At 37.2% G+C, this 17,365-nt stretch overlaps 1 protein-coding gene across 3 annotated transcripts in view; it reads left to right on the top strand.

Moving 5' to 3' along the window:
• CD200R1 (CD200 receptor 1) overlaps nt 1–17,365 on the top strand; it is a 56,895-nt gene that overhangs the window by 10,354 nt on the left and 29,176 nt on the right. The window contains exons 6-7 of one of the 3 annotated variants that reach the window (XR_015796120.1): nt 2,218–3,643; nt 3,707–5,613. Coding sequence is in view for 1 of the 3 variants with exons in the window: in XM_025165256.2 (XP_025021024.1) it covers nt 2,218–2,301 (84 nt within the window). In the remaining 2 variants the exon portion in view is untranslated. Of the gene's footprint in view, nt 1–2,217; nt 5,614–17,365 lie in introns of those variants that run through there. The other 2 variants (XR_015796119.1, XM_025165256.2) reach the window with 2 other exon arrangements.

Consider the following 17,365-nt stretch of genomic DNA (forward strand, 5'->3'; position numbering starts at 1 on the left):
ATGAAACAAGTATCACTTGGATTTCTGGAGTGATCTTTATTGCTAGTAGAGTAATGTAACAGAATCTCAAGAGCCTAAAAACAAATTCTCCAGATCACTTTATACCTAGTGTAATTAAGGTAAAGTTAATCTGCATCTCTTTCTCATGCTTCCCTCTTCCTTGGATTAAGGAATCTTTCCTATAATAGTCCTGGCCCCTCCTCCATGTTCCCAAGGTCTGCCATAACAATAGGAACTCTAGTCTTCTGTCAGAAAAGGAGTACCACAGCAAGACAAAACTGCTGGGGACAGTACATTTATAAATCCCCCCAATGTTTTTTAATTATGTTATTAGTCATCCATAATCCTTCCTTCCTCTCCATACCAAAAAAAAAAAAAAAATCTTATTTCTAACACAGCTGTACTGGACTCAGTTAAGTGACCAAGCTATTTTCCAAAATAAAATCCACACTTGCTGTAATAGCTCCTCCCCAAGTGGGGAAAAAAACGGGGGGACTCACTCACAGAGAGGAGGGGACTTGCTCACAGAGGAGAGCGAATCAAGGGGAGCGAATCACAGAGGGGAGCAAATCAAGCGAATCAACTCAGTCAAAGGGGACTCACTCACAGAGAGGAGTGAATATTCTATCAACAGTGCCTCCAGAAAATCAAAGACCTAAAAATAGATGAAGATGAAATTATGGTTTCATTTGATGTCACAGTACTCTTTGCATTCATAGACCCAGAACTAGTGAAATAATCCATGGCAGCAGTACTATACAACACACCCAACTTAACCAAATACATTAAGATTGAAATACCCAGAATCATGGACTTCATCAACCTCTGCCTCATTACCTACTTTCTGTTTGATGGACAAATATACCAACAAATCACCCTTGGGATCACCACTCTCAAGACTCATAGCAGAGACTATAATGCAGCATGTAGAAACTACAGATAGTCCCCAGTTCCATTCCCAAGATCTGTCCTTAAGTCAGATTTGTATGTAAGCCAGAACAGTATTAGTAAAACTCCTTAATCTCACAAAACAGGGACAGACTCAACCATAGTTTCAACTGGGAAACTCTGAGCATCCTAGACCAAGCTAAACCCATAAATGCTAGGGAATTCCTGGAAGTCTGGCACTCAGACACATCAGCCATCAATAGACACATAAAGATAAACCACATTTACACACCATTCAAAAGAGACAATAAGAAAGCTATGAAGGAAACAAAAAGATGAGAATACATCCTCTCCAGCAGCCTATACCCAGAGAAGCAGGGTGTTAATACCAGACAACCAATCAAGCAGAAAACAATACCCTAATTAAGAAACTACCAAGGAGAAAACCACATCCCCACCAACACTGGTAGGGCAAGCTACTGTATATAAATAGGGAACAAACCCCACACTCACTAGCACTGATGATATTTAGTTGGGTAATGAAATGTCTGCAATCAAACAGCCAAGCTCAGAGAGTACCAAGGACTCCAAAAAGAAAAAGGACGGTAGTCTACTCTTATTTTAAGTGAGCCCAGTTACAGTTTTAGATGACAAGATTACCAACAGAGGGTCTCAGCTCAAGAATCCATGGGTTAGCCTTTGCCTCTAATCCAGGAAAGATGTCCCCTATTCCTCCAAGCCTGCCATCCACTGTAGTTAGTTTGCCATTAGTAAAACAAATGAAATACTGTGGCAGAGAAGGAGAATCTGAAGACCTTTTATCTGTGAAAGATGTTGCAGTATCTCACAGTAAGGAAATTTCCATTTTGGAAATCCTCTACAACTTAACTTCAGGATAACTATACTTTAAGAATGAACGAAAGAAAGAATAAGCCTCTTTTTGTAAAAAAGAAAACAAAAAATTCATTTGCTACCACCCACAATGTGTAATTATGCTTGCACATAAGGTTTGGGGGTATAATTTGGGGGGGGGGCGGGGGATAGTGTTTAATGTAGAAGTTCAGATGTCACCTGTGTTATAAACATGGACTCAGTAACTAATCATAATGATTAGCATCTCAGTGTGTTTTGTAATGCAAAAATCCAATCATGTAAAGGTGATTTTGTCATATTTTTTTCTGTCAGGTATAAGTCAAATATAAACAGTGTATAGAATGAAACAAAAGAATTAGACAGGGTTATCGATACTTCCATTTTTAAAGAATGCTTCAGAACTTTATTCAGAACAAGCAATGCCTTTTCTTCTCAAACTCTTTCCTTGTTTTGTAGGAAAATGATTTGGAGCCATATGCTACCTTTGTGCAAGTGGAAAATGTAATCTACGATAAAGCATATAATTTCTCATCAAGTTAACGCTTCTCAGCTTTCATGTTCAACATAAGGCATTACCAGACTTGAACTGAGAGGGGAAGTATGTAAGGGCAAAAATGAATAATTACAGTAAATGGCAACTGCTGTAACTTTAAATCAGTCTACCCATTGAACATGAGTACATTTTGCCTTTTCTCATTCTTGTTGTCACCTGCCCCTCAGCCTGTTTCTCTGGTTACATTCTGCAATCACTGGTTGATAAACCAGTCAATTGGCTACCTGCAAAACAAAACAAAAAAAAAAGCTAAGTAATTCTCCAATTCTCTTCAAGCTCCACAGAATTCTTCCAAGAACCCTACTGGCCTGTTCTGTACCAGGAACTTACTTTTTCTCACAAAGACTGAAACATCAGACTTTAAACAGCTGATATGAAAGTCATGAAAAACGGCTATTCTTCCCTCACCGTTCTGCCTAAGAGTGAGCTGAATTTGAAAAGCTCTCAGGATCAAGTGAACACAAGATGATTATTCAAGAAGAACTCATAATGAAATTTATTTTACTTCTTCTGTCTACTTGTGTGTCTCCATGGTCACACTTTGCATTAGAACATCTACAATTTCTAAGCATTAAATTTAGTCTATTGTCTTTCAGAAGGCCTGAGAAAATAGGCTTGCTGAGATTTTGTAGACTTCTGGACAGACCCCTTTGATTTTACAATGGATGAGATTGCTATAATTAGAAGTGATTCAACAAGCACACAGCAGACTCCAGATGACTTGACATTTACAATCTGAATGGAATAAGTGAAGTAGTGGAAGAAAAGCAGAATTTGGTCAAAACATCATCCTGGATATTTGGCCTTGTTCTGACATTTTTGAAGTGTCATAGTGATGCAAACTAAATTGGGTTAACAGGAAGGCTTAGGGCCAATTACTCATTATATGTAACATATAGAAATAAACCTCAATTTCCACTTTTTGTTAAGTAAGACCAGTTTTGACAGGATGTCATTTTGAATGTACAGAGAATTTGTACAGAAAGCTCTAAGGGAGGAAGTTTGCTTGAATTTAGAATTTAAATGTGAACTTTTTCTAATCTTCTATTTTGAACCAATATACAAAGGATTGAAATAGGTAGTTAACTGAATTTTGCAATGCAGCTCCCCAATTTAAAAGGAAAGTCTACTAGCAAAAAGTCTTCACAAAAAGATACATAACTATAAAAGTAATATACAAAAATGCAATCATTTAGTAAATTTGCTTGCAAAAAGTGTGTACATTAACCAAATTGTGCACACTATATGATAAATGTGCAACTACATTTGAACTAACATTTAAAGGAGGAAAAATTAAAAACCAAAATAAATCAAAGCATATAGATCAATGTTTCTCAACCTTGGCAACTTTAAGATGTGTGGACTTCAACTCCCAGAATTAAAGTTGCCAAGGTTGAGAAACACTGATATAGATTCACCCATTCCTGTTCTTCTCCCTCCTTTCACACACTGTTCAAAACTGTCCCACAAATCACTTTGGCTTTCTTCCTTTGGAGGCCCTCATGGACAGATGTAGGTTTGGATCCTGGCAGGGAGAGTGGCAGCATGTTCAGTGTGTAAAAAGAACAACAACAAACAAAATTCAGTGTCATTTAATGGAAAAACAGCCATCTGAGATGTACAGCATATTGTTATGTCATCAATAATGAAAGCATATTACAGTGGTACCTCTACTTATGAACGCCCCTACTTACGAAATTTTCGAGATACGATCAGCTCCGGCCCCAAAAATTTACCTCTACTTACGAATTTTCCTCGACTTACGAGCCATTTTCCGCCCATTCCGCGTGGTCCGCGGCCATTTTTCCGCCTATGCCATGTGGTCCACGGCCATTTTTCCGCCCATGCCACATGGTCCGCGGCCATTTTCCACCCATTCCACGTGGTCAGCCATTTTTTTGCCCGTTCCACGTGGTCCGTGGCCATTTTCCCGCCCGTTCCACGTGGTCCGCGGCCATTTTCTGCCCGTTCCATGTGGTCCGCAGCCATTTTTCCGCCCGTTCCATGTGGTCCGCGGCCATTTTTTCTGCCCTGCCGCGTGGTCAGCAGCCGTTTTTCCGCCCCTGACGCATGGTCCGCGGACGCCGGAATGGATTAACGGTAATTACATTGAACCTTATGGGAAAATTTACTTCGACTTGTGACCAACTCGACTTGCGATCAGAGTCATGGAACAGATTAAGTTCGTAAGTAGAGGTACCACTGTATTTGCCAAAATACTTTTGCTATACTACAGAAAATGGTTGGCATTCAAATCTGAGATTCTACAACACTGCATACTATATTTGTCTGACAAGGAGGTTATTTTTTTCTCTCCCCAAATAATTACCTACGAGTTGGATGTGTGTGTGTGTGTGCACGCACGCGCGCGTGACAGATTGGATGGGGGAAAATCACCTTTAGGAATTTGAAATTATCAAGAGCCACTAGGTGGCACATTAGCCTAATGATCAATTAAATTGTGGGAACTTTTCCACATAGTAAGCCTGGGAAAAATTATCTTTCAGCTTTTCTATTTCCTAGGGAGCCTTTGAAAAGGAATTATGATATTTATCCCCCTTACCGCCATTTCTCTCCATGGCATCCTAAACACATTTGGTTCTGAAAGCTGAACTAAAGAAGCAGCATTGTTTTAGTCATGGTGATACAGGTTATTAGTACATTACAACATTTATCTGACAGTACTTGTTAAAAGTTAACAAATCCATGAACCCTGCTATGTGATATAGGAAGATTGCAGCAGTGACAATTCATATTACTACTATCATAAATGAATGACTCTCCTGGATACAGGAGTGTTTCAAACTGAGTTGATTTTTTTTAATTTAATACCTTGATATTGCAAAATTACTAAGCATTATGCTAAGCAGGAGAATGTGTGACCGCAGCTTGACACTGAAGTAAGTTTTTCTTCTTTTTACTTATTAGAGGAAATGAAATAAACAAATGATGGGTGGTTTTCCTAGACTCACACAGGATGTCTGTGGAAGAAACAGGACCTGTAGATACCAGACTACATAAGAACTTGAGAAGTTATTATTGTAAGTGATTTTGGGGACTGGGGGAGCAATGGTGTCCAATATGAACCAAGGCAGCAGATAAATGAGGCCCCTTAGGGAATTCCACTGTATTACTTTGTGTGAAAGAAAAACAGAAATGTGTAATTATAGTAACAAAACAGAATGTGTATATATATATGTATGTATGTATGTATGTATGTATGTATATGTATGTATGTATATGTATGTATGTATATGTATGTATGTATATGTGTGTGTGTGTATGTATGTGTGTGTGTGTGTGTGTATGTATGTATGTATGTATGTGTATATACATGTGACAAAGCAAGGGGGAAATTCCATTGCTATATAGCAGCATAGCTACCAGGAAAAGCCAGGAGTCACTATTTATATTTGTTTAGGAGGACAGCGTCCATCTTCTTGATAATCCAACCAGAGTGGCCCATAGTAAGGGATACTATAAGTGACAGCCAAAGGAATCCAGGTCATTTACACTGTGATCCTTTCACTGCCTTGTTAAAACATGCTTTTTGCAATTCCATTTAAAACTATTAGTTATTCTGAAGAATTTTTGTGAAGCAAAAGGCAGGGTATTACAAGCATGCACCCCATTTCTGAACAGCAAACCAGCATATACTCTGTTTCCCATCAGATTTCTAGGTAAACTTCATGCCCCTTGAAGCAATGAGCAGCTTCTCTAGCTTGTCTGCCTCTGTCTTAGCCAATTTATGCTTTCCGCCCATTCAGGCACTTTCAACAGCATCTTCCTTTCTTACACCCCCATCCATCTACATGTAATTATTTTGAAGAAAGAAAGAACATCTTTCAGACTTAGCATGTGGAAATGCTCCCATAGCCTAATGGAACATGAAGCTAAAATGCAGCCTAGTGGCTCTTCATGATTTGCAAGGGTTAAAACCCATCAATCTTCTGCAAATTTCAGTACCTTGTCTAATAGACTTTTCCTTTTCAATTGGAAAACTGCATTGCAATATTCAAAGAACTGTGAATTTTAAAGGGGGAATGATATATTTGAAAATGCAGAATTAGAATAAGTTCACATTTAACTGCAATTTAAAAAATACAACCCTATTACCTGAAGGATTAGGTATCTTCACTGCATCTTTTCCTATAACTCTATACCCTAAATCATCCCTTTCAAAATAATACTCCTTTACAAAAAGTGGCTACTGAGGCTAATTTACATGCATTTGCATGTAATGTGTCATTGGCCATAACCTTCTGATTAATTAAATCTAGGTTAACCTACTACAACACTTCAGAAATTATTGGGACAAGACCAAATCTCCAGGAAGGAGTTTTGCCTTCCGTCTGCTTTTCTGCTTATGCGTAGATGCCATTATGTTCGCTTGTTCCTTAAGACTGTAAACATCACCTAGAGTCTATTGTATGTTTGTCAAGTTGCTTTTAATGGTAGCAGTGTGTATTTGTTGCACTCTGGGCTCTGGCAAAGGATGAAAAGAAATGTTCTTTAGAAAGCTGTAAATAATTCACTGGTGCCAAACTCTTCCTTACCTCAAATGTGCTTATTTAGGCAATCTATCCAGAACTTTGTGAAATCCCAGTAAGACTGTTGTCCAAGTCCTTTTGAAAAACAGTACACTAAATTTAATCCTTGCAAAGTCTAGTAGTTCTTATGAAAACTGTTTGAACATGGAGATATAGATATGGGCACATACAAGATGTAAAAAGATGTCATCATGAATTATTCTGGACATGGATGTTTTACCCTAGTGGAATTCATGGCTGTATAAATGCTAATCACAAGCAAAATTAATATTTCCCTTTCCTCACCATTACATATTTTTAAGTGCATGGATGCAGAATCTCTAAGATAGCTTGCTCTTCTGCCTTCTGGATTTACAGTATGAAGAAGTAAGATCAAGATATGTCAGAGAAGGTTGAAGCTAGCATGCAAGATATTTAATGCAGCTGTACCACAAGCGTGCTAGGCTTTTCAAAGTTTAAGCAAAGGTGATTCCCCCCCCCCCCAGCTATTTCAGGCAATTTAAAAAAGAATTTGACTTTGCACAGTGTTGTGAATATTTGTAGGATCAGTGAAAGTCTAGATTAAGACAAACTGCACATAAATGAATAGCACATCCTCCTTGTAAAAATGCCAGAAAAAACAAACAAATAAGCTAAGCTGTCTGGAAGAATCAGAACAACAGTAACTTTATAGGCACTGTTAACTCAGGGATCTGTGCTTAATGTTAATTTAATAAAACTGTGTTTGATAGATTTCATCCCCATAGTTTTGTCTCTAAGAGTTACAGCTGTTAATAATGTTTATAATTGCAGAATTTCATGTTCTTTGTAAGACTGTAATTCCAAATGTCATTTGCCATTTTCACTTTCTATTTGTCCATATTATGTAACTATGTGGTCACCAAGTCCCCCTCAAAGAATCTAGCTTATGTACATTTCTTTCTGTAAGCTTAACTGAAAAGAACTTGTTGGAAGTTGGCTCTAATTCTGAACATATGTATTAGTTCTTTCCATTGGCTTTATACTCTAATCATTTATCATTAGTGGCATCACTTTCCAAATGCATTTTTCCATCATTTCCCCACTTCCCCACAAGGATTATTTCCTTGTACAGGACTTTTCATTGCACAGCTCTGATACTTTTCCCATCCAAACCAAAGCCTTTAACAAGGGAGGGAAATCTAAATTTACTGTTTACAAAAGATCACTGAAATTCAGGATTATATCTGGAAGCTGTGGGAGGTTTGGATGGGGAGGAATAGGTAAGACGGAGTGGCTGAAGTTTGGGGGCTGCAAGATCTTGGAGATTTTCATCTTTAGTTCTGGATGGGGTGCACTTCTCTGATCGGAACTGGTGCATAATCAGGGGACCCTCCTGGACCCATGGCTCCTATTTGAAGAGCAGATGGTAGCTGTGTCTAAGAGACTTTTGCCCAAATTCACCTTGTGTGCCAGTTGTGCCCATTTTTGTATTAGGGGTCCCTGTTCAAGGTTACTCATGCCTTGGTGACTTCTTGTTTGAATTCCTGCATTGTGCTGTAGATAAGGCTGCTCTTGAAGACTATTCAGAAGTTACATCTGGTCCAGAATGCAGAAATATGGCTAGTTATGGGCACATCTTGGTATGCCCATGTAACGCCACTCCTACATGAGTTATACTGGTTAGTGATAGGCTTCTGGATGCAATTCAAGGTCCTGGTTGTCAAATGCAAAGTCTTTCATGGCATAGGGCCAGGATATTTGAGAGAATAAAAATTCTGGAATACAAGTGCTAACCTGGAGTTCATTTTCTGAGATCTTTGGAGATATGGTGGCTTGGTTTATATGACATACTGAATCACAAATTAGCCAACTACATTTCAGCCTAGTATTTTTTGTGAACCTCACTTGTTCACAAAAGTTGATGGTTTGGTGAAATTGGATTATAACCATGGTGTTTTTACAGCATATGTGTGGAACAAGGTGAATTGAACGTATGAGGGGAGTTCTCACAATTAACACTTCAACAGATTCCTGATTCTATTAGACTGTTAGAAAAAGCCAAACTGCCATGACAACAAAGTCAGCTTTATCTCTCCTTTTCTGACTCACCAACCCTAGCAGGGTGACTTCCTGCTACAGAAATAGGACTCACTCACTCTTTCCTCTGTCTAGTGGGAGAAAAAAGGATGAGTAATTTCTGCCCATCAGTCATGTCTTATTGGAGCCTCTTAGTTCTCAGTGAATACATTGCTAGGAGATTAATTGCTGTTAACTGCCCTTGTTATGACTTAAGAGATATTGCTACAGAGTAACACTCCTATTGAGAGACCTACTCACATAAAGTACAGAATCAGGAATTATTCAACGGGAAAGGACTGATCATTTATAAAAAACCACTGCCACGAGAACACTCATTCATACAATCTCTGCCAATGGGTGTACCTAAGCACAGAAATAAACTAGTGAAGCTAAAAGAAAAGTAAATTATCTAAGAATTTGGGTTCCAAAATGCAATCCAACTTCACAATTCTCTATCAGGCTCATGACCCAAATCTTCTTTCTCATCCCACAACCCCTCCACATAGGTTACACTCACTCCGATCATTTTCTCTCTCTCTCTCTCTCTCTCTCTCTCTCTCTCTCTCTCTCTCTCCCTCTCCCTCTCCCTCTCCCTCTCCCTCTCCCTCTCCCTCTCCCTCTCCTTCTGATTCACTCAGGACCGGACCTCCCTGCAAGCTCTTTCTAGCATTTCCCCATTCAACATATGTAGCCAGAAACACATCTTAATCTTTCCTTTCACTTTCTGAATGACTCCCAGTTTCTTTACTTTCTTGCTTTATTTATTGGTTCTCTCCCAATCATCCAATTCTAATTTCCTTCTATGCTGAATCACCTTACATTCTATGCAGGTCAAAATCACCCTTCCCTTGATAGCTATTCCCAGACAGCAGTCAGTAGCAATGGAGTCAGTAAGTTTTTCCTTCCTTATTTTTTTCCCCTCTCCGGTGGTTAGAAGTACTTCATAATAAAATGTAGCAGAACAATAGACGGTATTTCACTCTGAAGCAAGTCTCCTGCCCAACAAACAGAATCATGGGAAACAGCTGGGTCTTTTGCATGTTTAGAGAGAGACAAATTATTATTACATATTGTTTATATCCAGGCTTAAATAAAGCCTACATTACTTATCTATAAACAATTCCCTATTATGATTGAATCTACCTCAAATAACAGAAGAAAGGATGACACATTGTAGGCAGCTTTAGCCAACAACACATAACTTGATCTCTTCCTGCAGTTCTGTTATCTCAAGCAAAGGCAGAAATCTTGTTGTCTTCTAGATATGGTTGGATGTCCAAGTTTCATCAGTCCAGAAGAGCATGCTAATGGCCTGAGGTGATAAGATTGCATCTGGAGAGCCACAAGTTCCCCATCTCTGTTTATACAAAATATGCAAACCATTTAAAAAGGGTATTCCTTGAACAGTTTATTTTTCTCATCATTAGATTAGAAACACAACTGCTACTTCTGAAGAAATATGTGAAAGTGAAATCAGCGTCGATCCATTTATTTTATCTTCTCCTGGGAGTTAGTTTGCCATATTAGCAAAATAAATCAATTTTAAATTAAGTTAGTGTTTGAACTTATAGCAGGCTAATTCTTCCCCAAATCTTTTGGGATGGCTCCCCATCCTCCATCTTTATTTGCGAATGAATAAGCCTTAGTTTTACTTAAAAGAGAACAATTTATTTTAACAGTATCTGAGCACATGCTGAGGTCATACATATTGGATGGCCTAATCACATTTCTCCAGGAAAAAAAATCTGCAATTTGAGAAGAAAGGTTTATTTTTCTTTAAAGAGTTGTTTCAGTTAAAACAAGCTTATGTTTATGACATTGTGAAATCCCATAATTAATGTTATTAACCAGAAGGGTTGACAGACATTCACTCTTTTATTCTTAAGGCCATTGGTGACGTGTCTGGAAACATTACTGGGGTGTGAGTGAGTATATGAAGCTAGCAGTAGAAAGAAATACAGCAGTGCTGGAAGAGTTGTTGGATGTGATGGAGTATTGTATCGCTTCTTCCCAAGTGGATCTTATACCTCCCACTTCATGTCATAACTGAGTCTGACTTCATTTTAAATGCAAACAACTCATGTCGACTACTGCACAGAAATATACTTTCTAATTTTTAGACAGTTTATTTTTGCAAAGAAAACCCAGCTCCATCCTCAGCAAACCAAAATTGTATCCCCTCACTTTGAAAGATGAGCCATGTTACATTGTAGTAGCAATCTCCAACAGTGTGGTTTTGCCACTTTGGACCATTACTATGTGCCATGAACAGTCTTAAATTCCCTTATAAAGATAGCTTTTCTCACTAAATGTATCAAATAAGAATACAAAAAGTACAATAAGAAGTAGAATCAAGTTTTTAAAATGCTAGGCCTAAAAGGATAGGAACCATGAACCACATTGGATCATATCTATTCTTGAAGACAGCTGTTTGAAATGTTTCTAGCACACTTTAGCATTATGACAAAAGAATGCAGTTGAATGTGTGGCATAGGCCCATTTCTGTATACATCATGAGTTAACCAAGGCACAGAATATTTATACACGCCTATTTTGTAATTATAAAGCACAAACAAAAGGGAGTCTGACTCACTGTCTGTTCTAGCAAAAATCTTTCTTAAGTGTTTTTTGTCATCCTTAAAATCATTCTGTAATGGAGTATGATTGCCATTTTATAAGCAGAGTTGGGTTCTGGTTTACCTAAAGATGAAGCTTTCAAATTTCAAGGTTTACAAATGAAATTGAACTCAAAAGGTCCTAATTCCAATGTGCAAATATATTATAATAATTTAATTATTACTAAGAGGCACATTTCTGAGAAAAAAACAATGTTGAAAACTTTTGTTAACCTACTTGAAACACTCTCAACTCAACATGGAAATTAATGGACAATAACTTAGTCATATATGTGAAAGGTACCCCAAATGTCTGTCTCTGGACCAACCTTCAGGTGCACCAAGGCTTTCTTCTCAAAGAGGTAAGATGGAGACCACCCAGTAAATTTAGTAAGCACTTAACTAGTAGTGCTCTGTTCATGTAGCTCTAATGAAGTCTTGGCAGAAAAGAATGCTTGTATTTTAGACAGTGCTTGGTTTTAAAAAAGTGTGCATTTTATTTACAATTGAGAAATATTTCTTTTTCTTTTTTCTATTTCTGAGGAACCTGTGGCAAAAAAACATGACAACTTCCCATTGGCAATATTGCTGAACTTGCAGTCATATGACGATGAATCTCTTGGTTGCAGTCAAGAGCCTTTTTGGCTTTTCTGGCTTTGGGTACTATAATATTTTCATTTGTTACACAGCTAGTAAAACTTCATCTGCATTAAAAAAAGTAAATGAAAGTTACGAGATTGGGGCTTGGAATTTGGGTTCAGCTGTGGGAAGCCACTTAAAATGCCTCAGAATAGCAGCAGTGACAGGATGTCCCCCCACTGTAACTATATTCCCATTGAGCTATATTCTCCCCAAGCATATCCAAGGTTACTATAAAATGAGCTAATTTAGGCAGCCTTGCTGGGAGCTAAACCTTTGTTCTTACATGCAGGCTGCTATCTTGCTGGATAGCACCACTAGAGGGCGGTGATTGGTGTATGACCACCAAATTAAATATATTGTAGATGGAGAACCATGTTAGTCTATGATAGCATAAAATCAAAAGGAGTCTGCTGGCATATTCTAATTGCATAGCAATTTCCCCGCCTGAACTCCTGTACTCTGTTGCCAGCTTGGTGATGGGGTCCCCCAAGCTTATGGTCCTGGGGGACTTCAACCTTCCTTTTCTGGAGCTTGGGAATTCATGGCCAACATGGTAGCCATGGACCTGACCCATGCAATCAAGGGTACAACATACATGGGTGACCATATGCTGAATTGGTTTGTAATGCAAATATTATCCAAATGCATATATATTTTTATACATTTATATGTATAAAATATGACTATCATTTTTAACCTATTGTAGTTTGTATAAATGAGTCCCATATTTCATTATACTTGTTCATACAAAGTCTATGCCTATAGGCAATCCGCTCATAAGTAGTACATGCAATCTTGCAAGCATGGTTACAAGGAGATTGGGAGCCACAGGTTCTCTAATCCCGTGTTAGAAGAAAAAATTATTTTCAGAAGCTGTTTCTGTCAGGGCATCTGCAGAAGGGTCAGACAATGTCAAAATGTGAGGGTGACTGAAGCCCTGCCCTTTTAATGGGCAGCTGGGCCTGACATTTGGACATTGTTGACCCCTTCACCCCCCAAGGACAACCCTGGCTTCTGTTCAGCATCCAGATGTTTAATTGTAATTACTGTCTGGGTGAAGAACTGGTTATTGAGAAAGGAAATCTGGTATCTTTTATGGAGATCAGCACCTCCTTGTTCAATAAACAACCATTTTAATACCCTCCAAATAAATTTTAATTTACACAAAATTAAATTAGCTAAAATTAAGGTAAGGGAATAAAAGATATAAAAGAAGGTTACTTGCTGGATTGATGGGTTTGACCCTAGTATAGTAGTCCTTGAAAAAAATTCAAATTCCTATGGTCTTTTTTCACTGCAAACAGGTCTTGAGTGTTTGCCTTGAGCGTTTTTAAAGAAGAAAAGCATAATTAAAATATTTTAAATTAGTTCCTGTTATCTTGCAAACCTATTTATGAATCACAAATGAGAAGTTCTCTATATTCTTAGGGTGTGTGGCTACTTGTTGATAAGCAAATTTGTCTGGTCCTGTGAGAAAAAGGCTTTCCTTTATTTAGCTATAACCTCAGCATTTGAATAAATAAATTCTTATCCATGATCCCAAAGCCAACAATAAGTTAAGCAGTGATTTCTTTCACTGGGTTCACTATTTCATTCTTGTCTTGTCCAGGTACTAATGTGTCTGAATGCACTTATTTATTTATATACAGTCACTTATACAGTATGTTGAACGTTGCCTATTCTCATGACTCTCAGCAGCTTATTCACGGATGCCTGTCCAGCACCAACAGAATCTTTAAAGTGCCTTGCACTGAAATTATTTCTTTCATTAAGCAAACCAACGGCCCTGAATAGGTTGGACAGTAACTGGCAGATATGACTTTGTTAGAACATCCAAGGTAAAAAGAGTTTTGAGATAGCCTCTATAACAGAAAATCTGAACTTCTATTTGATGATGCAGTTAGTAAACTTTATACTATATCCAAAATAGCTATTCATTAGCCATTCTTTGGAACCCCCAAAATTTACTGAGAAGACTTCACCACATCTCTTAGAGCGAAGGACAAATTTTCTAATATTGATTGTGAAAAGATTCTAGAATATTCCAAATCTATTCTAGACAAAAATCTGAAGTAAAGAGCATAGCTCATTTAGGCTATCTATGAGAGACGTAAATCTATGGTAGACTGCTCCTATAAGCCCCCTCCCGCTGAGCACATTTCCCGTATCATGCTGAGTAGGGCTAATGCTTTAAACATTTTTTCTGCATTAAGTCTTGCTTTCATCTGCACCACTGGCAGACTACTGTCTGAAGCAGGTCACTTCCCTGTCTCAGGGAAAGAAGGAATACATAGTGGAAAGTTGTGGGAGATTTGTGGGGAAGACAAATAAAATAATAAAATAAAATAAAAATGCCTCCATTGTGTGGAAAAAAATTGTGCTAGTTTTCTCAGTGTTTATTTTATAACCACAACATGGTTTCATTTCACAATTTTGTTTTACATATAAGTGTTTTTCCTGAAATGAATGTAAACCGTGGGTAGTAGGAAAAAATTCTGAAAACTACTCTTTAGGAAAACTGATTTTTTTTTTTCAAATCTTACTAGTTTGTATTTAAGAAAGACACATACTCTTTTTCTATCTTTATTTTTTTTAATATTTCATTTCAGGTGATCTGTTCAATGTACTGGATTTTTAGTTTATCAAGAAATATAGCTCTCAAATATAGCAAACTCAGTGAGGAAGTCCTAACAATTTTTTGTTCAGTGATGTTAACTGAAATCACCAAAATAGTTTTAGTATAAAGTATGTTTGCCATTTCATTAGTTTTCAAAAGAGATTAAAGGATACCAAATTTATTTTGTATGTTCACCTTCTGTTGCATCGCTAAATGAAAAATGTTTTATTTTTTCATCAGAGTAGGGACCATGGTTTATTTAGCTTTACTTTTCTACATCTTATTGAGCCAAGAGAGAAAGGGTTATTTTTTAATTAATTTTTACTACTAGTTCTTTTTTATAAATAATTGTAAGTTTTTGCTTCATTGTAACTGACTGAATTGTACCAAATCTACTGTTTCCATACTTTTAAATAAGTCTAATCGAGTTGTAGCTAATAGTTTAAGGACGAATAAAAATGTCTTCTGTGAATGGACTATACTAATACTCACATTAATATAATATATTGTCATTTATCCTCTGAGATAGTGGATAACCAAAATATTTAAATATTTTAATGCCTTCTGTACTATCACCTTCCGAGAAGTGAGTGAGTAAATATTTGGACTAAGCATCCTATGACTCATTAAAGCAGCCGCATCTTTTATTCAAGTAGTTAGGTCTTTTTTCAGGCACATACAGATACCTGGAAAATATGCGTCTGCTTTATAAAAGTATTTCACTCCCACACATTCCAAAGAACTTTTCTGAATCATTTTTGAAGCATGTATAGTCCCAGTAAGTATAGCTCTTATCCACAAAATATCCATTTTTGGTGGGAGGATAATAGCTATATAATTTTTTTGCAATGTTTCTTTCCTTTCATTCACATGCATCTCTTCCTCAGTCATTATCTACAGAACAATTTGTGATAAAGTGATTTTTCTACACTGAAAGTAAGTTTAAAATCTGTAAAGTAATAAAAAATAAATACAGGAAGGAACAAGATAGAAAAAATGTGGAGCCCCTCTAACTTTCCTCCTTTCTTCTTCTCAACTATTCTGAAACTTATTCCAACTTCATACCTCTGCTGAACTGAAGTAAATAATAGCAAACTGAAATGGCCAAGTATCTATAAGTTTCACAAGAACCTTGAGGCCTGCCCAAAACTAAGATAATGGCTTCTATGTACACCCTCCCTGGAAATGCTCGGTATGATATAATTTAGTAAATCAAAAGAAAGCAGAAAAAACTCTTCCAAAAGGACTACAAGCTTCCCATATTCATGGAATGCTGATGGAAACTGAGCCAACTCAACAAAGAATACACTATTTTTAAATAGGAAGACTGGAGGTCTTAGGGTGCTTTGAGATGGATAACTCAAATGAGTTATGAGCTTTGCAATGGAAACTCAAAGTCAAAATATATCACAGTATGTATGTATGTATGTATGTATGTATGTATGTATGTATGTATGAGCAACTACTCTGTCATTTCCTCTTTAAGGTTTTTTTTTATATGGAAAGAAAATGTGGGTGATTTAATAATGGAAGGTGACATTTATTGTTTAGACCTCCCTAAACTGTAAGTGTAAGGAGGGCAGCTCCACAATAAAAGCCTCATTTGGGAGCCTCCATAAACAGAAACTGTTAGGCACAGGTATGCAGATTCAATGCAGAAACTTATAAGATCACAGATTCAAAATATAAGGCAAGCTGGTTACAAACAAATCATGCTGAGGTTCACCCAATATCTGAATAAACAAATGAAGGTTTGACAGTAAAGTCCAGCCCAGCCCAGCCCAGCCCAGCCCAGGTGATGGTCACTGAATAAACTAAAAGCTTCATTCAAATCCAGCATGCAGGAAGATGGTCAGAAAACAGATGTGAGAGCAGTTTTCATTTCGCTGGCCAAGAAAGATTAGTGCTTATACTTTCCTTGTGCTTGAAAGAGAAGCCAAAGGACTTGATTTTATGCTTCATGCTGAATTTCAGAAAGCCTTTCAGAAGAGCCAGACAAGCAATCCTGATCTAGTGGTTGAGGATTAATGCAATTCTCTGTGAAATGCTGGTAGCTTAAATGGGATGTAGACTGAAGTATTTGTTACATTATTTCAAGAACTATGTGCTTAGAATCTGTGAATTCCCATTACAATTATTTTCACAGATAGAAAAATTTCTTGATGAGGTAAACCAAGATTTACCTTAGAAACTTAGGACCCTTGCTTCCATATCCATGTATGTAGATTTATCATTATGATTAACCTTGGAAATAGATCTCATTGGACCTTGATAATGATACATTTTCTCATCAGTAGCAGTGGATCCACGCAAAGTATCAAAAGATTAACACAAACAAAATATATGAACCTTATGGTAATATCAATTATATACAAGCTCCATATAATTTTTCTAAGGGCACTTCTACATTATGACTTTACCCTAATATAGAATTAGTTTTAGACTTGTCACAAGTTGTCAGCTACTTTTGAAAGCTGGGTGAATTTATTTCTGACTCATCATGTATTGAAAGCAAAACTGTCTTTCCCCTTTGAAGGGCTTGGCTCTCAGACTTCTACCAGGTAGTCTGTTTTCCATTGGCTGGAAC

This window comes from Python bivittatus, unplaced genomic scaffold, assembly GCF_059951505.1.
Source record: "Python bivittatus isolate LINGU-HERP-01145 unplaced genomic scaffold, Pbiv_v1 ctg000340_np1212, whole genome shotgun sequence".
NCBI classification, from domain to species: Eukaryota; Metazoa; Chordata; class Lepidosauria; order Squamata; family Pythonidae; genus Python; species Python bivittatus.